Source organism: Schistocerca serialis, chromosome 6 (assembly GCF_023864345.2).
Source record: "Schistocerca serialis cubense isolate TAMUIC-IGC-003099 chromosome 6, iqSchSeri2.2, whole genome shotgun sequence".
Classification (NCBI taxonomy): domain Eukaryota; kingdom Metazoa; phylum Arthropoda; class Insecta; order Orthoptera; family Acrididae; genus Schistocerca; species Schistocerca serialis.
In genome coordinates this window covers 312,495,789-312,519,184 of record NC_064643.1, presented here as the reverse complement: position 1 = coordinate 312,519,184, position 23,396 = coordinate 312,495,789, and the positions used below count along the sequence as shown (strand labels likewise).

The window sequence follows — 23,396 nt, the reverse complement described above, 5'->3', positions numbered from 1 at the left end:
GCATATTTTAACCTGTCTGGGAAAATACCTTGAGTTAATGATGCATTACATATGTGACTCAAAACATCAGCTGTAATTGCTCCACATTGTTTTAGTATCTTATTAGAGATGTCATCTACTCCAATAGAGCATTTATTTTTCAAAGCTTTAATAATTTTACTTATTTCACAACAGGTTGTTAGGTGAAACTTAATCTGACTAAATTTTTTTCAAAACAGACTCTTCCATGTACTGCGTGGCTTTTTCTTTTGAACTGCTCTCACCAATTTTTTCTCCTACACATAGGAAATGGTTGTTAAATACATTAGCTACTTGTGTATTGTTGATTAGGATGATCTCATTCTCCTTAATAGTAATACTACCTACCCCAGTGGTTACTTTTCCTGTCTCCTTCTAACAACATTCCATACTGATTTTATTTTATTGCCGGAGTTGTTAGTTTCTTCTCTAACATACATATTTCTTGATTTCCTTACAACTTTTCTCAGTATGTTACAATAATATTTATAGTGTAAAACTACTTCTGGATCTTTACTAGTTCAAGCTGTCTCATAAAGTTTTTTTTCTTTCTGAAGACACTTTAATACCTGTAGTACTCCAAGGTTTCTTTGAAAAGTGTGTGGTGTTACATTTAGTAATTTTCTTTGGGAAAGAATGTTCAAAAAGGGATATAAATTTATCAAGAAATAGGTTGCATTTATCATTAGCATTTGGCTCATTATATACATCTCCCCAATTAACATTTCTTAAGCTTTTTCCGAAGTGCTCTATAGATACCAGGTTGAGTGACCTCACACTTTTACTTAATGGTTTCTGAACTGTACAGCCTGTTAGGTTTTGTAAGTTAATCAGTTGTGCATCATGGTATGACAATCCATTTACCACTGGGAAAGCATGTGTTTGTTTTACATCCTCTTTCTGTACAAATACATGATCTATTAGCGCACTGCTGTCTTGAGCTATGTGTGTAGGGAAATTGATCACTGATTCTAAGTTATATGTTGTTAATAACACTTCTAGTTCACTTTTCCTCTCAGAATTATTTAGAACATTTACATTGAAATCGCCACAGATTAATAACTTCTTCTTTTTTCCTGACAGACAGCATAATAGGGAGTCAAGCTTTCTTATGAATAGCTCCCAGTCTCCTAAAGGGGACCTGTACACTGTTGCTAATATCAATACTACATTATCTAGCTGAAGTCCACATGCACAAACCTCAAAGTGCTGATCAACACAATATTTGCTTACTTCTACAGTTTTGCATTTATACACTTGTTTCATGAAAATGGCAACTCCTGCTTTATCCATCCTAGATCTACAAGTGTAAAATGCTAAATTATACCCACTTATACTGACACTATCCATGCCCACAGTTACATGGTGTTCAGACAGATAGAGTATATCAGTCTCATTCTTATTTTTGAGATCATCTAAACACACTAATAGCTCATCTACTTTATTTTTTATTCCCTTGATATTTTGATGAAGTAAGTTGATACTGCCCTTAGCTTTACCCCTATTTACTGTACATGAAATTTCTTTTATTCTATTTATCTTGATTGTCATCTATCTGGACTTTGGCTTTAACTTAAAAAATCTGCCTGCCTGGACCCATTAACCACAGGGATCACCCCTTGTGTGACTGTGGACCCCCTTACAGTTTCTGCTAATAGACAAGCTAACTTATTTTTCCCCATCCTATTCAGGCGCAGGCCATGTGTAGTGTATCCCCACCTACCAATAGCATTTACTGGAACAACACTTATGTGAGATTTTGCCGGTGTCTGGAGCATCCTGTTCAACTCAGTGTTAACATGCTTTACAGCAGTGTTTACCAAGGGCTCATCATGGCACTGAAAGACCTCCACAAACCCCATATTTGTGTGCTCAGTTTCTGCTCCTATTTTATCCAGGTCACTCCTAATACTGTATCTTGGGTTCATAGCCAGGCTGTTTCCTGCTCCCTCAGCTATAATTACCTGATCTTCCTTCTCAAAGTCCCTGCATAGCTGACCTAAGCTTTCTGTCACCTGGCTAAGGCTAGCACTTGGGTTCACAAAACTTGTGACCTGGTACCCTGCACCTAATTTCTCCTGAAGCTGCTGGCCCACACCCTCCCAGGACTGCTGCCTATAAGCAGAATTCTTCTTTTCCTATTCTGGTTTGATCCCGACCTGTCCTTTTTCTTTAAGCTAATATTCGGCTTCAACCTACTTTCAACTACATCTGGATGAGGCCCTTCCTCCACTTCAGATAGCAAGCCAAACTGATTTACTAATTGAATTTCTGGAGTTTTTTCAAGTGTTTCCCTATTTCGCCCTTTGCTTGCTATCTTTTCCCAGTTCCCACACTCTTTTTCCTCCTTTAACCTACATAATTCCAAGTTTGCATTTTCTAATTCATCCTGAAGGGCACAAATTTTTGCCTCCTGTTCAGTGATTTTTCTGTCCTTTCTACATAACCTACACTGCCACGGAAGATCCTCATTTTCTACCCTCGTTTCCTCACCACTACATTCGCCCCAATGAAACCATAATCTACAGTCTACACAGAACTCCCCTCTTTCAAATTTCTACGGCAACCACCACATTTGTCACACATGGTTTGATAGACAAACTTAACACAAAAGTGTACTTTAAAGATTCTTCTAATAAATTTGCTTTAACTATTACAGTATTTTACTTATAGCCTAAAGGAGGCTTCTTTAACACTTGTAATTGAACTTCCTTCCTGTTCCAATCACAGATGAGGTTTGGAAGGATGCTTACTTGTGTGGCTCTGAGTAAGCTGTTATTAGTCTATCTTTATATTCATAATTACTGCAGTATCAAAGCACAAAGAGGGGTATAATTTTCTCGGTGTCTACCATAAAAGTCAGATCTTAGAATTTTACAAGCAAGTTTCATTACATGTATGGTGCCTTTATTTGTGTTGGCCAGTTAAGATTTTCAGGTATTTCTGTTTCAATATTTCACCTGCCATACAAGACTTTGACTATTTGCACAGCTGTAATATTCCAGATTCCACAAACTTAAGCAATATTTCTGTATGTGCTGCATAAGTATTTTGTAAGAAATCCCTAGTACAGGAAACTAAAGTTTCCCAGTGGTCAATTGATGAATTAAAATCTGCTATGCACTTTAACTACAGCTGAGTTTATGTGATTCACTTTCATCATCATCATAATCAACTTCATTATCGGTCATCTAACAGCAACTGCTCGATAAAAGCTTCCTCCTGACTTCTCCCTGCATTACAATTTTCACTTACACGTCGCCATGCATCTCCTACAACACAAACAATTCTTATGAAAATCCAAATGAAGCATAGTAACTTCATAATATATTAAACTACAAAACATATTAACATCATCATAATCATCATCTGTTTTCTACTCCAATTGCCTATGTGTGGTTTATGAGTGTTCTCTGCTTGCGCCTGTCCATGTACCATTCACCTCTCAGGATTGTATCTCTCTGTTTTCTCTTATTCACATAGCCTCCTTCACTTGGTCCAGACATCTAATCCTTGTATTACTGCATGTTTTGCCATCCTTACTTTATCCATTTGTTTTACATTGCCAAACCATCTCAAGTGGGCCCTTGTTACTTTTTCTTTCAGTGACATGTATACTCCATCTTCTTCCCTTATTTCTTCACTTCTTACCCTATACTAAGTAATTTTCTAGACCATAGTTAATAAAAACTTTGTTTCTTTGGCATGAAGTTTGTTGTCGACATGTTTAGTCATTGTGGAGGTTTCTAGGACAGACGTTATTTTTGGGGTAAAGTATGACTGAAGGAGAGTGTTCTGATCTTAAGGGAACATGTTCATTCCAGAGCAGATTGCAGATTCCAAACTGATGATAGGACTGAGGTAAATTTTGAGTTTCATGATTGATCTCATGCTGTATCCTGATAGTGCATGCAAAATATTTGTACTGGTCTACTGTTCCCAGCAGTGTATTTTCTAGCCTTATTTTTACTTTTTTGTTCTTCCTGTTGAGTGATATTGCAATCATTTTTATTTATTTATTGTTAATCTATTTGCTTTTAAATGGTCATTCCAGGTGGCCAGCCTATCCTGGTCTTCTTTCTCTTTATTATCCCAAATTACTACTGATCTATAAATGAAAATGCGTTGATGTCTTTATTATTTTTCTGCTTCATTCCTTCCATAACTTTGTGGCGGTTATCGACTGCAAGAGTCGACCGCCTCACCTTTGAGAACGAACTTCTTTGAAAACCGTTGAGCTCAGTGTGTTCCGAACTCTGTATTCGAGCGGATGTGTTTGTACAGACATGATCAAAATAAAGTTAATTCATTATAAACAAGTGAATACTTAATGTTGGGTTCGATATTACCGTACGTAACATCTCGATCCCCACACTGGTGACCCCGACGCTCACGAACGCCGTTTACGATGCCAGAAATGTGTACTGGAACATCGCCATGGACAGACAATGCAGCAACCCTTTGTTGGATTTCTACGTCCATCGACTTCGCATCACGCCGCATCTGGATGCAGTGTACAGGAAGTGTAATTAATATGTAAATTCCCAACTCTTGTGTGAATCGTGCTTTTTGGTAACTTTCTTCACCTTCTCACACATCGACAATGCGACCCAGGCGCACACATCGTCCGTCGAAACCTGCTCAACGCGTCGGTAATTTCACTTCCGGACAGTGCAGTGCTCCTTCGCTGATTAATTTGGACAATTTTGACTTGCTTTTGTGTAATGAATTAACTTTGTGCAGTGCTTCAACATCGGACAATCATGCCAAACAATGGACTGCAACAAACGGGGACTATGTTGCAAATCCCAGTTCGCACGAACTCTGAACTATGGCTAAATTGCATGCCTGGTCGAATTCTCAAACGCCCGTCATGGCTACCGCGTCTTCCGCGCTGCGTGTAAATTCGTTCGACCCAGTTTCCGCACAGCCCGTCTTCCAGAGTTCGATAGTTCGCGCCAACTTTTCCGCTGCTTCTCCGCGCATGTCCCTCTTTTGCACCATTCAACTACCAACATTTCTCTCAGACCAACTTCCAATGTGGTTCATGGCTGCGGAGTATATATTCTCCTCTTATGGCATCACCGACAAAAGGGAAAAATACCTCGTACTCTTCAGGCACCTAAAGGACTATCATTATATAATTATGGACATTATCTGTGACAAATTGAGTGACAAGTACACCAGAGCGAAATCCGCTTTAATTCAGCACCTATCACCAACATCACAGGAACAATTTCATCAAGGGCATCCTACCAATCAACGACAATGCACCAATTACACCGACGACAATGCCGGCTGTTTCTCAATGCAACACTGCACGTGCCATGCCTCCCTCTACGCAGCACCCGAGCTGCACTGATTCTGCTCAACCGCTACCGACACCGATGTCACGGCCGCCTCCTGCTGGCTCATTGACCTCGACCCACTCAAAATAAACAGCTGCGCGACATACAATCCCACCATGGCTACCGCACCCGCAACTTGTCAGCAACTCGCTGACATTACGCACTCTTACCTCCCGGCTGTTCACTACTCGATCACGCCCGCAACTTGTTCACCCACCCCAGAAGACAATTTCAGCCATATTAATATTTCATACAGCAGTGAATGTATTCTCACTCAGCTGCCACCGAGTACTGAGTTTCATATTCGTGATCGCACACACGATCTCTTCTACTCGAACTGTTACGTCAATACTGTGCCGCCGACCTTGTCTTGTACGCCAGGTTACCCCTTGATAGAGACACATTCTGATTACTCAGTGATGCACAGCAGACTGCATCACGACATACATTTTCGCCCGAACAACTGCAACAGCTTTGTGGGCAAATTGCGACATACAGCTTGTTGGTACAAGATCAGTTACACATGCTGCAGCCAACACCGACTGAGCACGACATGCAACGAGATGCTCCTGTCATTGTTCTGCCTCCGACTGCTGATGATCCTTTGCTATTACTACCAGCTACAACTAATACCCTGACGATCACGCTACATGGATCTATGTCCCAGATGTCACAACTGTCATCATCCTGCTGCCTCAAGTGGAAATTCTACGTTACTGATGTGATACCAGCAATTTATTTACGCCACTGCCACCTTTCCTTGGTAGTTCCAGACACTTCGTTTCTGTACCATGGCATAACCAGCCACACCACAGTGCCGCTTGCTTTGCCGCCCTCTTCACTGCCTCCGTAATGTACGACCAACACATCTGCCGTTTCTGCTTCAACGAGTGAGCATCTCTCCGCTCCGACACACGACCGCACAGCAGTTTTGCACAAGCAGCTTGCAGCCTTACGACTCGACCGCAACACCGACAGCGACAGCACACACGCAGCTCCAGTTCCATCGAACTGAGTTGCCTCTCCGCTACGGACCAGTAGTTCATCCGCTGATTCGGTTTCTTCACGTTCACATTATGTCTCATCGCCCATATTGCTCAGAGCCATTTGAACCATTTTTTTATTTAATGTTTTCGTAAAAGCATGATCTGTAACGTCATACACCATGAGTGGAAGTTTATTACATAGTTTATGGTCCACTAGGTCATAGCTATTGATTGTCTGCGATAGTCTGTGATATGACATATGTATGGACATATTTTTTCTTATGTTGTGACCATGAATATTATTTCTGTGTTTTACTTCATGCAGATCCGTTTTTGTATTGATTAATACTTGGTATATGTACAGATTTGTAACTGTAATTATTTTATATATTATAGAGCACAGGCCTACAACATGCTTTATGTTTAGAAAATGTAAGGACTTTGATTGCTTTCTTCTGTAGAAATATATGAGTTGGACATGGCTCAAGTTTCCCCAGAGAATAAGTCCACATGACATAATACTTTTAAAAATGCAACGTAAGATGTTTTAACGTAGGCTCCTAGGTACTCATTTCATAAAACATCCCAGCAATTAAATTAATCTTGAAAATTTGACACTAATGTATTTTATGTGTTGCTTCCAGGACAATTTGTCATCTAAGTATACCCCCAAGAACTTTATATACACTGAAGTGCAAAAGAAACTGGTATAGGCTTGCGTATTCAAATACAGTGGTATGTAAACAGGTAGAATACGGCACTGTGGTCGGCAACATCTATGTAAGACAACAAGAGTCCGGCACAGTTGTTTGATTGGTTAGTGCTGCTACAATGCTAGGTTGTGAAGATTAAAAGGAGTTTGAATGTGGTGTTATAGTCAGCACAAGAGCGATGGAACATAGCATCTCTGAGATATCAATGAAATGGGGATATTCCCGTATGACCATTTCTTAAGTGTACCATGAATATCAGGAACCCGGTAAAACATCAAATCTCCAACATCGCTTGGGCCAGAAAAAGATCCTACAAGAACGGGACCAATGATGACTGAAGAGAATTGTTCAATGCAACAGAAGTGCAACCCTTCACAAACTGCTGCAGATTTCAGTGCTGGGCCATCGACAAGTGTCAGCGTGCAAACCATTAAATGAAACCTTATCGATATTGGCTTTCGGAACCGAAGGCACACTCGTGTATCCTTGATCATTGCACGACACAAAGCGTTACACCTCGCCTGGGCTCGTCAACACCGACTATGGACTGTTGATGACAGGAAACTTGGTGCCCAGTTGGACGAGTCTCATTTCAAATTGTATTGAGTGGATGGACATGTACGGGTATGGAGACAGCTTCAGGAATCCATGGACCCTGCATGTCAGCAGGGGACTGCTCTGTAATGGTGTGGGGAATGTGCAGTTGGAGTGATATGGGACACCTGATACATATAGATATGACTCTGACAGGTGACACATACATAAGCATCCTGTCTGATCACCTGCATCCATTCATGTCCATTGTACTTTCAGATGGACTTGGACAATTCCAGCAGAACAATGCGATTCCTCACATGTTCAGAATTGCTACAGAATGGCCCCAGGAACACTCTTCCAAGGTTAAACACTTCCACTGGCCAGCAAACTCCCCAGACATGAGCATCATTGAGCATATCTGGAATGCCTCGCAACGTGTTGGTCAGAAGACATCTCCACCCCTTTGTACTCTTACAGATTTATGGACAGCCCTGCAGAATTCATGGTGTCAATTCCCTCCAGCATTACTTCAGACATTAGTTGAATCCATGCTATGTTATGTTGCGGCACTTCTGCATGCTCGCGGGGGCCCTACACAATATTAGGCAGGTCTACCAGTTTCTTTGGCTCTTCAGTGTAACTTGGATTGTTAAATGGACTTTTATCCTTTAGACCAAATACCATGTTTTGTATTTTGTTCTTATTCAGGAAAAACCTATTTGACTCAGATCAGTATGATTCCTGCATAAATGTATAGCCAGTAGAATCTTTTAGCTTATTCAGATCATTATTTTAAATTAGGGAGGTAATGTCATTAGCAAATAGCACCTTATTTGAGCTTGTAAAAGAGGGTAGGTCATTGATCATTACCAAGAACAAGAATGGTCCAAGTACTGATCCCTGCAAAACTCCCACCTTAGTTTGTTTTTCAGTAGATTTTTCTGTGCCAATACACACAACTTGCCTATGGTTTTGGAGATAAGATGTCAATAGTTTTAGGCTGCTGTCCCTGATGCCATAGAAATGGCATTTCTGTAGAAGTGCGTCATGTCCTACACACAAAAAGTGGCCTGGGCAAAGCCCTTCTCCTCAAATACTGTACGAACATATTTACTTACAGAGTCTGTTGCATCAGTTATTGATGACTTTTTTCTAAAGCCATATTGTGCTACATTAAATATTCCAAGTTTTTCAAAATGAGCAGAAAGTTGATGGTAAATGATGCATTCTATTGTTTCATCCAGGACTGGAACTATTAATATGGTCTGAAACTTGCAGGGTTGTTTTTGTGTCCCTTTTTATGCACGGGAACCACTCTAGATAATTTCACCTCCTCTGTAAAGTGTTCCTCTGATATTCGTTTATTTATGCAGTGAGTCAGTGGATTAGCAATAGAGTCAATGATTTTCTTCAGTAACAATACAATGGGAAGGAAAGTTGCCACTCACCATATAACAGAGATGATGAGTCGCAGATAGGCACAACGAAAAGATTTTCTCACTTAAAGCTTTCGGCCAGTAGCCTTTGTCAACAATAGACATACACAGGCACGCGCGCACACACACACACACACACACACACACACACACACACACACACACACACACACACACAAATGCAACTTACACATCTATTGTTAACAAAGGCCATTGGCCAAAAGCTTTAAGTGTGAAAATCTTTTCATTGTGCCTATCTGCAACTCAGCATCTCCACTGTATGGTGAGTGGCCACTTTCCTTCTCATAATATTGTTACATTCCATCCAGGACTTTCCATTGTTTGATTTTCTTCAGTAAGTTGCAAGACATGTCATAAATATCACTGCCATCTAATGATTTGAAGTTTCTTACTATTTTTAATACAATACTAGGCTTAACCTCAGAGAACGTGAGAATATTGCCGTAGGGCATTGCATGATAATTTTTTGTAGTAGGTTTACTGATGCTACTGCTTATTTCCTCCACAGATTTAATAAAATAATCATTAAACTTTTGTGGAGAGAGAGTGATTTTGACCTTACCTGATTCTTTGGCAACACTATTTATGAGATTCCTAGCAGCTCTGCATTTATTGTTAGAATTCTCAATGCACTGGCGACTGAGTGACTTTTTTACTTCAGTAACTGCTTTTTTTATAATTGTTTCTCCATCTTACATTTAAGGGTCTAAAAACACAATTGTTAAGTAGTTTCTGGCTTTCTCCCAGTTCTTTTGTAACAGTGTTCTGAGTGCAAATATGAGATCTATAGTTGCATGGTGTTCTCTGAATCCATACTGCTTACCCTGATGTTCACATTATATTGACTCTGGCTTTGGCTGCCGAAGACTGTGGTCATGTGTGTGTGAGTTGTGTTTGGGTGAGCGTGAGTGTGTGTGTGAGCGCGCACGCGCGCGCGCGCGCGTGTGTGTGTGTGTGTGTGTGTGTGTGTGTTTTTTGTCTATTTTCGATGAAGGACTTGTTGCCAAAAGCTCACTTTCTGACAGTTATTTGTTGTGCCTCTCTGCACTCAGTATCTCCATTATTTGTAACCTTGCTGTACATGCGTCATGGTGTAGCCTGCTCAGGATAGGAGAGGAAGCATCAGAAGTGAGGTTTTTTGAAATGAAATAGTTGTATAAATTAAATTCTCGCATATTCTCAGTACAGAGGACACAGAATGCTTCATCCAGGCTGGCCCGCAACTGCATCAATCAATCTGGGTGATAGCCAGAATAAGGGAATAGGAAGAGGGAGAGATGATGTTCTGTAGCAAGCTAGAAATAAAGAGAGATAGAGGCAGACAACAGGAAGCTGTCTGCTCATCCTGAAAGCTGTATCATGAGAGAGTGTCTGCTCTGTTGAAAACCTTGAAACAAAGAGGGAGGCTAGACTATGCTCTGCCCTCCAAGATGCAATGAGCAAGCACCAAGTGCCTCTTGTGTGCCTCCTATTGGCCACCTACAGACACATGTGGCTGGTTATTCAGCTGAGTGCTGGAAATAGTGACATGATGCAGATGCCACTTTTCTAACAGGCACTTAGGCACTGTGAGAACTCATGCTGGTAGCTTGGTTGAAAGGCATGTGAAGAAAAATTCAGAATAGAATTTTGTTATTAACTCTAAAATATTCTCAGAATGTTGGATATCCCATACAATCCTCAGCCCTTCTTCAGATGTGGTAACTACAATGTTTACAAATTTGTCATGTACCTCCTTTGAAAAAAAGAGTTGTCCTGATAGGAGACTTAAAAATTACAGGAAGGTTGTGTTACAGTTATTTGTCTTTAGTGTTGTCAGGAGGGAAGTTATATATAATTAATTACATTTCAGTTTTTTTATATCTGATTTTTAGGGTTTTTTTATTTGTTAAAAACTAATGATTTACTGTTATTACATAAGACGTGAATAATATAGCAATTGCAGTAGGTAACAATGGGTTTTCTCACCACTTACAAACAAACAAATTAATATTTAAAATAATAAATCTTATGTGTAATCATCAGATCTCTTCAAATCATGTGTAGCTCTCTAACTGCAATGGAAAATTGTATAAAAATGTTTGAGATCCATGTGTTTCCTATAACCATATTTAAAGTGAAATTACATTACTGCACAGACTAAAACATTGCAAATACATGAATGCATGAAAGGGAATGGAGGACACAATGAATGTATCACTTTCTATTGCTATGATATCTTGAGTAAGAAGCCCATGGGATAAATGCAGTTAACTTTTAATGAAAACTGACAGTGCCATATACCATAAAGAAAGGTGAAGGATAGATTACTACTCACAAGAACAAACACACAACACCGCTACATTTGACTGCTCAGACCAGTCTGGCCTGAGCAGTTGGAGATAGCAGTCATGTGTAAGAGATGTACTTGTTTCCGTAAATGTATATGTGTTTCACTTTTCTGATGAAGGCCTTGGCCAAAAGCTTAATGTAACAGTCTTTTCATTGTGCCTATTTGAAACTAAACATGTCATCTTTATGGTGAGTAGCACTCTATGCTTTCCATGATTATTGAATTCCAACCTGGACTTAAGGAAGGATGAGCAACATAGACTATTTTCTTCGGGTACAGCAACAATAAAATGAGTAAAAGAGTAGTATTGAGTTTAAATGTTTGGCTGTGGAGTGAAATATCAGCAAATTTTAATCCATGAAATCAGGAAGATGTTAATACTAACAGTGGAGTTGTGAAGCAGGTGCTAACCGAACTCAGACAGAAAGGAAACTCAGTGTTTCAGCAATTATCGGTGGAGAGATGTGGTTGACAAGTCAGTACTACCAGAAGTATTTGGTGTCAACTATCCTTCAACATGATAGAGAAAACGGAATATCGCATTATAAAGACATCAATTACAAAGAAATCTGGGAGAATTCCAGAAAGAGGGGTATGCTTGGCAACCTAATGAAACACTTGACAAAATGAAATTGTGAAAGGTAGCATGATGGAAGCCTTAAATAACAAGTCCTTGATTCATTCTTTGAGTTCCACCAGGTATATAACACAAATATAAAAACCTAAAGGGGTTCTTGATAACTGAGGATATCCATACTACAATCCTTACACCAGGGAGGCATTCAAGGCAAAAATACTAGTTCTGCTTCATATGATAAAATTGCATACAGCATCATACTTATAAATTAGCCCTTTGAAAGAAATATGGATTGTTTCTTACAAAGACTATTAATATTTAAGAGCACTTAAAACTAATACAAAATATGAGAGCCAGCTGAAAAGTTCACTGACTAACATAAGTTCTCAAATGTGGTTTCTGGCATTACCAGTTATCAAATAGTGAACAAAAAATTGACTTCCCACAACCATTCCATTCATTCCTTAAAAACTACAGGCATTTTCTTAAAACTATAGGCATTTTACATTACTGGAAAATGAGTCAACACAAAAAGCACACAATAGAAAAGAATACAGGTGCAAAGTGAGTCCTTGCTTTAGTTAAGAAACGACCAATCCACGAGGATGTTCAAATATAAGGTCATGCAGAAAACTAATGCTTATAAGTTTTTTATGTGAAAACTCTTGAAGTTTTTGAAATAAAAAACCCTTATTAACATTCAACAATATAGGAAAAGATAGATTGATACTTACTGAAAAGAATACATGTTAAGTTGCAGACAGGCACAATTAAAGGGTGCATACATAAAGCTTTCAGCCACAGCCTTCATCAACAAAGATAACCAGAGAAACACACACAACATTCATACACACAGGCAAGCACACCTCATGCACACATGACTACCAGCTCAGCAGCAAAGGCCAGAATGCAGCTATCATGTGGGATGGCTGCAGCGATGTGGAGGGGGTGGGGAAGCGGAAGGGATAGTAGTGTATGGGTAGGGGGACAGCAAACACTGTCTGGCAGAGTGTGCAGGGACTAGAATGCAGCAAGTACAGCATCAGGAGGTTGAGGTTGTGTGGTGGGGGAGGGGGGGGGGGGATGGTGGAAGGAGCGAAAAGGAGAAGAGCAGGGAAAGATGGGCAGGTGCATCGGCATAGGGTGGCAAACAAAGAGGCTGTGAAATGAGATTGGGAAGGAGATAAGGAGATGATAGGACAGTGAGTGTGGAAACTGTTGGGTGGAGGGTGTGGGGACTGTATATTACCATAGGTTGAGGCTAGGATAGTTACAGGAGTGGAGAATGTGTTGTAAGGATAACTCCCATCTGTGTAGTTCTGAAAAGCTGGTGGTGGAGGGCAGGATCCAGAGGGCTTGGGTAGTGAAGCAGACATTGAAATCAAGCATTTTATGTCATATGATGATCTACTTTGCTCTTGGCCACAGTTTGGCGGTGGCTGTTCATCCTGGTGGATAGCTGGTTGGCAGTCATACCAATATAAAAAGCTGTGCAATGGTTGCAGCAGTGCTGGTAAATGATGTGGCTGCTTTCACAGGTGGCTTGGACCTTGATGGAGTAGGATAAACCTGTGATAGGACTGGAATAGGAAGCACTGGGTGGATTGGACAGGTTATGCACCTGGGTCTTCCACAGGGACATAATCCTTGTGGCAAGGGGTTGAGATTGGGTGTTGCATAAGAATGGACTAGGATGTTGTGGAGGTTGGGTGGGTGACATAACACCACTTTAGGAGGTGCAGGAAGGGCCTTGGGTAGAATGTTCCTCATTTCAGGGTATATTGATAGCTACTCAAAGCCCTGGCAAAAGATGGGTGTTCCAGTCCTGTGAGCTGTCCACCAGGATGAATGACCACTGTGAAACTGTGGCAAAGAGCAAAATAGATCACCCTTTGGCACAACATGCAGTGGAGCATAACGCTTGATTTCAATGACTGCTTCACTACCCAAACCATCTGTATCCTCCCCTCCACCACCAGTTTTTCTGAACTGCACAGATGGGAGCTACCCCTACAACACATTCTCTTCTGTGGTCAAATGTTGTCCCTATACCCCCCACACAACAGTTTCCACCCTCACTGTCCTATTATCTCCTCCATATTCTTGTCTCCCAGCCTCTTTCTTTGCTGCCCTCTGCCAATGCCCCTGGCTATCTGTCCCTGTTCCTCTCCTTTTTCACTCATTTTTTTACTACCTCCATGCCCCACAATCTCCTGATGCTGTTCATGTTGGCGTTCTTGTCCTTGCACACTCTGCCAGACAGTGTTCCTCTGTCCCTCATCTGTACACTGTATCCCTTCTCCTTCCCTGCCCTTTCCAGATTGCTGCTGCCATCCCACATTATAGCTGCATTCTAGCTTGAGCTGCCGGAGTTGGGAGTCGTGTGTGTGTGTGTGTGTGTGTGTGTGTGTGTGTGTGTGTGTGATGTGCTTGCTTGTGTGTATAAATGGGGTGTGTTTCTCTGGTTCCCTTTGCTGATAAGACTGTGGTTGAAAGCTTTGTGTATGTGTCCATTAATTGTGCCTGTCTGCAACTTAACATGTCTTCTTTTTGGTAAGTAGCAATCTATCTTTTCCTACACTGTTGATATTCCTACATGGGGTTTCCATTGTTTTATTAACATTCTACATCTTTATTCTTCATATCTACTTATTTATTTCTCACTCTAGTGACAAACACATTTCTCCCAATGATAGGCCAATTTATTGATAATGTCACTGTAGAATGTTTGCTTTGTTGATGGGGCCATAAACTTATCTCTGCTTGCTCTGCTTCATCACTGTCAAAGTGAAGTCCTTGAAGGTACTCTTTAAGTTTTGAAAATAGGTGAAAATTGGATGGTACCAAGTTGGGACTGTATGAAGCATGATCGAAGACAGTGAATCCCAGGTGTCAGATTGTTGCAAATGTCACAGCACTCTTGTGTGATGTTGCATTGTCATGCTGAATGAGAGGGTGCTTCATGTGTGGACAATCTTTTATGTGGTAAGAAATTCAATTACAGTACACTGTTTCTCATGCAACAACATTCTTCTGTTACATCCTGCTGTGTTTCACACTACATTTCGGAGCCCTCTAGTGGCAGAGGGTTGAAAATTGCATCAGCGAAACAGGAAAGTTGACCAAGAAATATACATGACATGCAAAACCTCAACTGAAACTGAGAACAGAATAAAAAATTCAAATGCATTACTTTTCAGTGCACCCTAGTACATGTTGACTTAACATATGTGATAGAACAGACATTAAATACTTTTTATTCATACTGGAAACTCTGTGTAGGGTAAGTTAAAATTTACATTTAGACTGGGTTTCTCTTACCCACAACACCATCAATATCAGTCCCTTGTTAAACATGTAGCTTGCTGTGCTTCAGAAGATGATAGCAAAACAACATTTATAATTGTACTATCCTCAGTGTACATCATATATATCATGCCCTTACATTGCTACCCAACTGGATAATAGTAGAAAAATGCACAGATGTTGCTTCATGCAATTGAGAGAGTGGGAAACTACTTGTCCAGTTTGCTAACCTGCGTTGTAGTTTTATGTTGATGAGCAACTGGTTGTCTGGCACTGTTCATTTTCACTTTTTGCCCTACCTTGTCTACAGTTACTCTTCTCCCATACCGCTGGTGCTACTCTGTTTTTCCTCATACGTATATGATCATGTTAATACAATACATTGCGGCCTCATGCCCTGGGACACTCCATCACATACGTGTTGAGTTAACCAATTACAACATTTTTTATTACCTTTTCTCATTCATTGGTGGACATGTACATTTAACACAGACATGGAAAGAAAGAGGGTAACCACTACAGAAAATGGGAAAAATAATTTATTCCTTTGGACCCACAGTCACGTAGGTCATGCAACAGCTTAGTGTTTTCATTAACAGTTGGTGCTATCTGTGTTTCCATGGGTGTTGATCTGCAGGCCTATAGTTGCCTACTTTTTCTAGTGATCTGATATACACTACCAAGTTTGTGGAACCTATGCTCCCATCAAGATGTCGTGCTGAACAGGAAAGGATTAAAAAGTCCTAACTGCTCTCTCTTCTGTAATGGAGGAAACATACTGCTATTGGGGGCACAAAATGGCAATCAGATATCGGTAGGAAAGATGAAACAAGAACAGTTCGGGGCATGAAAATGAAACTTGAAAAATTTTCATGATCATTTTGGGCACTCAGTGGTTGCTAATCCACATCTTATAAGTTACAGGGTCCTGGAGGTAATTGAAAACTTCACCCAATAATCATCTTAAAAGTAACATTAGGCAAACATACACTACCACTCATTAATTTCAATACAGCCAATAAATGACGTCTAGTTCTCTGTAGATAAGGTCTAATACCATGGGTACAGTTGAGGAAGCAATGGAATAGTACAACAGTTGTACACATGTCATGATTTTTGTTTGTTGTAATCAAGATACAGTAGTATCCAACAAACAATGTTGTGTACATGAACATTATGTACCTAACTGATATGTTTGTTTACCTATTTGCCTACGGATGCCACATTTGGTGCACCTATGTTGTTTCCTGTAGTGATGTGATGTCCGCTGCGAATGGTAGGCATTGCTACAATACATAACATGTGGTTCCTGCACGTCAGTTCCTTCATGACATTGAAGTGAGTGAAGGTATCTGTAGAAAAATGTGCTGTGATTGTAGCTCTTAGCCAAGCAGGTTTATCGATTTGCCAAATTGTGAAATAGTGTAGTGTGTCTATAGGGGGAGTGCAATACACCTTCACCTCCAGAAGACGACAATATCTGTTCCAACAGTAAAAAGGAGACTGACTGAAACCAGCTTGAAAGGATGTGTCACAGCAAGAAAACCCCTTCTAAGGCCCATAAATAAACAGAAGAGACTTGAATGGGCTAGGGAACATTGTAATTGGACATCAGAAGAGTGGACGAAGGTGTTACTCACCGATGAATCGAAGTTCAAGATTTTTGGAACCAGAAGGAGTATATTTGTTTGCTGATTTGTAGGGGAAAGGGTAGCACAGCAGTGTGTTTTACCAACAATTAAACACGATAGAGGTTTTATTATGGTTTGGGGATGTTTTGCCAGAGATAGAGTTGGCGACATTGCGAAAATAGAAGGGCGTATGGATGAGAAGCAATACCACTGCATACATCAGTATCAAGCAATACAGAGTGGATTGTGCTTAATAGAGAAAGGGTTCACTGTACAACAGGATAATGACCCAAAACATAGGTTGGCATACCGTACGAACTATATTGCGTCAAAGGAAAAACAAAAAGTGCTTAATGATGTGGTATGGCCAGCCCAAAGCCCTGATTGTAATCCCATTAAATGGTCTGGGATGAAGTGGACTGACTTATCAGGGAAGTTAATATATCCAGCAAGGAACATCTCTGGAATATTGTTAAGAATGTGTAGAATCATATAGATTCGTGATATCTACGAAAACTGATTGACTGCATGCCTCGAGTTTGTGAGGCAGTCATTAAATCCAGAGATGGATACCTTGATGAAAGTAAAATATAATGACCGTGATTGTATTATGTATGTGGAAGTTAATATAATTATATTTTGTGAGAAATAACATTTGATTTGTGTTGTAAATCTGAAATACCAGGCTGTATTGAAATTAATGAGTGATAGTGTACATCTACATATTATGCCACCTGTAGACAGTGCCTCCATTTTTATTCTTCATCTTCATAACTGTGATAGCCTCAAGAATACAAAATGAATGTCCTGCTTATAAAATTAAAACTCCTCTAGTGACATCAAGTGACACCATCACAGAATACACAGTCTTTTAATCGAGTAAAACAAAGTTAAGTGCCAGTCTGTTTTCTTCTTGCAATACCGACACCAGTGCTACCCAGTAGCTGAAATAAATAAACTTCACACTTATCTTATCATTGCTGCTACTATGTTCATCTTCATATCTGAACCATCTGTAAAAATTGCAATTAAGCACAGTGATGAAAGATACCCTTGAATATTGGCCATTCAAAACTAAATTGTAAGTCCAGAAAAACATTTTCAAGTGAGGCTTCTCAGTTCAGAGTTTTAGAAGTATGACACCCTGTGTCCTTGACTTCCGGAAGGCGTTCGATACAGTTCCGCTCTGTCGCCTGATAAACAAAGTAAGAGCCTACGGAATATCAGACCAGCTGTGTGGCTGGATTGAAGAGTTTTTAGCAAACAGAACACAGCGTGTTGTTCTCAATGGAGAGACGTCTACAGACATTAAAGTAACCTCTGGCGTGCCACAAGGAGTATTATGGGACCATTGCTTTTCACAATATATATAAATGACCTAGTAGATAGTGTCGGAAGTTCCATGCGTCTTTTTGCGAATGATGCTGTAGTATACAGAGAAGTTGCAGCATTAGAAAATTGTAGCAAAATGCAGGAAGATCTGCAGCGGATAGGCACTTTCTGCAGGGAGTGGCAACTGACCCTTAACAAAGACAAATGTAATGTATTGCAAATACATAGAAAGAAGGACCCTTTGTTGTATGATTATATGATAGCGGAACAAACACTGTTAGCAGTTACTTCTGTAAAATATCTGGGAGTATGTGTGCGGAATGATTTGAAGTGGAATGATCATATAAAATTAATTGTTGGTAAGGCAGGTACCAGGTTGAGATTCATTGGGAGAGTCCTTAGATAATGTAGTCCATCAACAAAGGAGGTGGCTTACAAAACACTCGTTTGACCTATACTTGAGTACTGCTCATCAGTGTGGGATCCGTACCAGATCAGGTTGACAGAGGAGATAGAGAAGATCCAAAGAAGAGTGGCACGTTTCGTCACAGGGTTATTTGGTAAACATGATAGCGTTACGGAGATGTTTAGCAAACTCAAGTGGCAGACTCTGCAAGACAGGTGCTCTGCAACGCAGTGTACCTTGCTGTCCAGGTTTCAAGAGGGTGCGTTTCTGGATGAGGTATCGAATATATTGCTTCCCCCTACTTATACCTCCCAAGGAGATCACGAATGTAAAATTAGAGAGATTCGAGCGTGCATGGAGGCTTTCCGGCAGTTGTTCTTCCCGCGAACTACGCGCAACTGGAACAGGAAAGGGAGGTAATGACAGTGGCATGTAAAGTGCCCTCCGCCACACACCGTTGGGTGGCTTGCGGAGTATAAATGTAGATGTAGATGCAGATCAACATCTTCCTAGTCAATATTTGCTCTCAATAGCCAAAATGTTCAGATGTACTTATCAAGACACTATGTGATGCCACATGTGATGGGCGGCACCAACAGTGCACATGTGGACAGCTGGGACTGCAGGCACTAGGCACCCACATGTCAGCAGCGTTGGCCTGGCTGCAACTGGCAGCAATGGCTTTGAGGTAGAGGCACCCCAGGGTTGAAGCCACAACCCTTAGGTGGTGCAACAACAGGTGGACTGCTCAGAGGGTAGGCAGCAAATGGGCTGCACGACATGGCGGCAACAAACAGCAAGGTGACAGTGTGTCATCTTGGCCATCAGCTTGGCTGGCAGGCCAGGCGTCAGAAGTGGTAGGAGGGTGACAGTGGCAGGTGAACAGTGTGATAGTTGCTTATAGTGCACTCTTGTACTTGGCCCATCACGGCAACTGTTGGCAAGGCCACAGGAGCTGCACAAACTCATAACGTAGCTCGCCATGTACAAGTAGACCGCTTTCAAAGTGGCACTCAGCATTGGCATATGGTGACAAGAGGGTCTTTGGCAGTGCTGGCTGACCCACAATGCACACTTGGACAGCTTCTCGCATCACTGGGTGGCATGACGGACTCATGATGTGACTCTCAAGCCAGGCTGGCGGGCAGGCAGTTTGCTGCAGGCTTTGCCCACAGCAGTGAGGGAATGAGAGAATATGTAAATGCATCACGCTCCCAGCTGCTGCTCGACAGCACCTGCCATATAACAACAGCAGCACTGTGTTGCTTGAACTTCTCACCAACCACACAGCATCAAACATGAAACAAAATTTATAGGCCTCCGTTCAGACTGAACAGTGAGGGACCTCACCTCTCAAACCAATTTGTACAGGTTTTGGGCTGGAGCCTGGTCAGAATGTGAGTAGAGGGCATTAGAAAGGAATTTTTTTAAATGAAGGAGTTGAATAAACTAAATTCTGGTATATTCTTGGTACTCACAGTACAGAAGGGCTCATCCATGCTGGGATATAAGTCGTCCTGCCAGTCTGGGTGATAGCTGAAATAGGAGGAGGGTGAGAAGTTGGTTCACGGCTGATTTAGCTGGTGTCTGCTCCAGAAGCACAGAGCGACAGATTGCAGGAGACCGTGTGCTCTGTTGAAAACCTGGAAACCAAGAGAGATTACAATGTGCTCTGCCCTCTAAGATTTGGCCAGCAGCACCATGTGATTCCTTTCTCATGCTTCCTATTGGCTGCCTCAGTTGCATGAAATTGGTTTATTCAGCAGAGCACTGGGAATGGTGGCATGATGCTGGTGCTTTGGTTCTAGCAGGCATGTAGGAACTCACACCAGTAACTTGGTTGAAAGGCATATGAAAAACATTTCAGAATAAAACATTGTTGTGAACTTTAAAATACTCCGAGAATGTCACACATCCTGTACGATCCTGTTGCCAACTGAGCCTCTTAGCTGCTCTATTTCAGCCTGTGCTATTGCCAGATTAGGTTTGCGTTTTAAAATCAACTGCCCTTTCTCCATAATCATGGAGCACTAAGCACAACTACAGCCCCTAAGGCTAGCCACATCTCAGTTCATGCTGGTTGCTTCACAGTGTCCAACGTGACAAAAAGTGTAGGCAGTCATCAAACTGTTGATATATATCAGTACTCTACAGCAATTTTTAACACTTATCCATCGTGATGTTCTTTTAGCCAAGGCAGATGATTTAGTGGTGGGTTCCACTCTTCAAACCAATTTATACAGGCATCGGGGTGGAGCCTGGTCAGAATGGTAGAAGAGGGCACCAGATAGGTTTTTGGAAATGACTCATTGTTGTTGATTTAATCTAAAATGACTGGCTTATACTTATGGAATATGCAATGTATAAATGTCATTAAGTTAGCTGAATGTTTTGTTAATTATTATCTTTCAACAAAAGATGATGCTTGATGCTGGCAGTACAGCAGAAATTAAGATTAGGTCAAGCTGCATTCTCTACACAAGTATAAAGTGCACAACCATTTTAGCACAATATAGTTGTGCAGTCTGTTATTTGTATATTTTTAATTGATATAAAGCTCATAATTACTCTCTTTATGAGTAGCTCTTTATAAAATATACAACAGTACTATGTATGTATTAAAACTAAAACTTCTCATTAGCTATTACTTCTACAGCAGCTTTTAAGCACTACAATATTATACTTAGTGGCACTTGCAAATCTCAGTTATCTTTCCAGTGTCAGTGTACTGGATGTAACTTAAAGGAGAGAGCTTTGAGAAGATGTGTAGCTAATTTTTTTGTAAAATGATGAATTAACTTTTCCAATAAAGCAAAAGTCAACATTACTGTTACACAAATTCCAGAGTGACACTCAAGTGGTTACTATTTCTGAATGAATTATAAAAACCAGATGCTCCATGCAATTATATTGGCCATTCTTCATCTGTTTTGCCTATTAAAAGTAGTTCTTCTCAGTATGCAGTTTTCTTATGATCATTAAAACTATTATGCATAATGCCTTTAGCAGAAAAATATCTGCTGATGCAGAAGAAAATATAACACATCAAATAGAAATTGAAAGCTAGCATGACTAATGATTATTGGTATTGTATTCTCTACATGTTGTTTGAATAGGAAATAGAGACAATTCACCAAATGCGTCTCGACTTAGCAAAACACCATCTCGATGAAGTTCAGAAAATTTTGTCCACTAAAATGGCTGACAGATTAGAGAGACTTAGAAGATTAAAGGAAAAGGAGAAGGAAATTAAGACAACCAAAATAAATATTGAAACAAACAGAGGTGAGCACAAATTTCTGTCATACTATCTTACTACTGTGTGTTGTAAATATGATAACTTAGTCATGACATTTTCACAGTTATTATGATAGTTTTCTGGTTTCTTGCCCTGTTTCTTGTTTTATTGGAATTAAGTCATCACTATTGCCGAGGTTCTCCAGTATTCGAATTGCACCCTAGCAGTGGACATAATGGTGAAATCCTGCCTGTACCTCAGGCGTAGGTGATCTTTAGATCTGATATAATTAAATTTTCCTTGTGACATTTGAGTCTCATCTATATCTGCGATAATGATAGAAGCTGGAGAAGGAGAAAATAAGCTGAAGACATGAACTGAAGTTTGTGTTAGGGAGGGCATTGGAAAAGGGTACTTCATGCAACTGTGTTAGCTATAACGTTTAGGTGCTGTAATGGCTAGCACATCTGCCTAATAAGCAAGGAGACCTGTGTTAAGGTCCTGGCCATGGAACAATTTTTAATTCATTTCTTCAGCTGATGATGTGACTTACCAAACGAAAGTGCTGGCAGGTCGATAGTCACACAAACAAACACAAGCATACACACAAAATTCAAGCTTTCGCAACAAACGGTTGCTTCATCAGGAAAGAGGGAAGGAGAGGAAAAGATGAAAGGATGTGGGTTTTAAGGGAGAGGGTAAGGAGTCATTCCAATCCCGGGAGCGGAAAGACTTACCTTAGGGGGAAAAAAGGATAGGTATACACTCGCACACACACACATATCCATCCGCACATACACAGACACAAGCAGACATGTCTATATATATTAGAGGGAAACATTCCACGTGGGAAAAATATATCTAAAAACAAAGATGATGTGACTTACCAAACGAAAGTGCTGGCATGATGATAGACACACAAACAAACACAAACATACACACAAAATTCAAGATTTCGCAACCAATGGTTGCTTCAGCAGGATGGCCCCCTCGTACGCCAACCTATTTATGGGTCGCTTAGAGGAAGCCTCAAAGTTTGGTGCAGATTTATTGATGACATCTTCATGATTTGGACTCACAGTGAAGAAGAACTCCAGAATTTCCTCTCCAACCTCAACTCCTTTGGTTCCATCAGGTTCACCTGGTCCTACTCCAAATCCCATGCCACTTTCTTTGACGTTGACCTCCATCTGTCCAATGGCCAGCTTCACACGTCCGTCCACATCAAACCCACCAACAAGCAACAACACCTCCATTATGACAGCTGCCACCCATTCCACATCAAACGGTCCCTTCCCTACAGCTTAGGTCTTCGTTGCAAACAAATCTGCTCCAGTCCGGAATCCCTGAACCATTACACCAACAACCTGAAAACAGCTTTCGCATCCCGCAACTACCCTCCCGACCTGGTACAGAAGCAAATTACCAGAGCCCCTTCCTCATCCCCTCAAACCCAGAACCTGCTACAGAAGAACCCCAAAAGTGCCCCTCTTGTAACAGGATACTTTCTGGGCT

At 40.8% G+C, this 23,396-nt stretch overlaps 1 protein-coding gene across 4 annotated transcripts in view; it reads left to right on the top strand.

Annotated features, from left to right (window-relative positions):
* The window catches only part of LOC126484113 (cilia- and flagella-associated protein 91-like), a 347,241-nt gene that overhangs the window by 93,666 nt on the left and 230,179 nt on the right, over positions 1-23,396 (top strand). For all 4 annotated transcript variants that reach the window (XM_050107494.1, XM_050107492.1, XM_050107493.1 and 1 more), the window contains exon 7: positions 21,760-21,928. In XM_050107494.1, the coding sequence (XP_049963451.1) occupies positions 21,760-21,928 (169 nt within the window). The remainder of the gene's footprint in view (positions 1-21,759; positions 21,929-23,396) is intronic.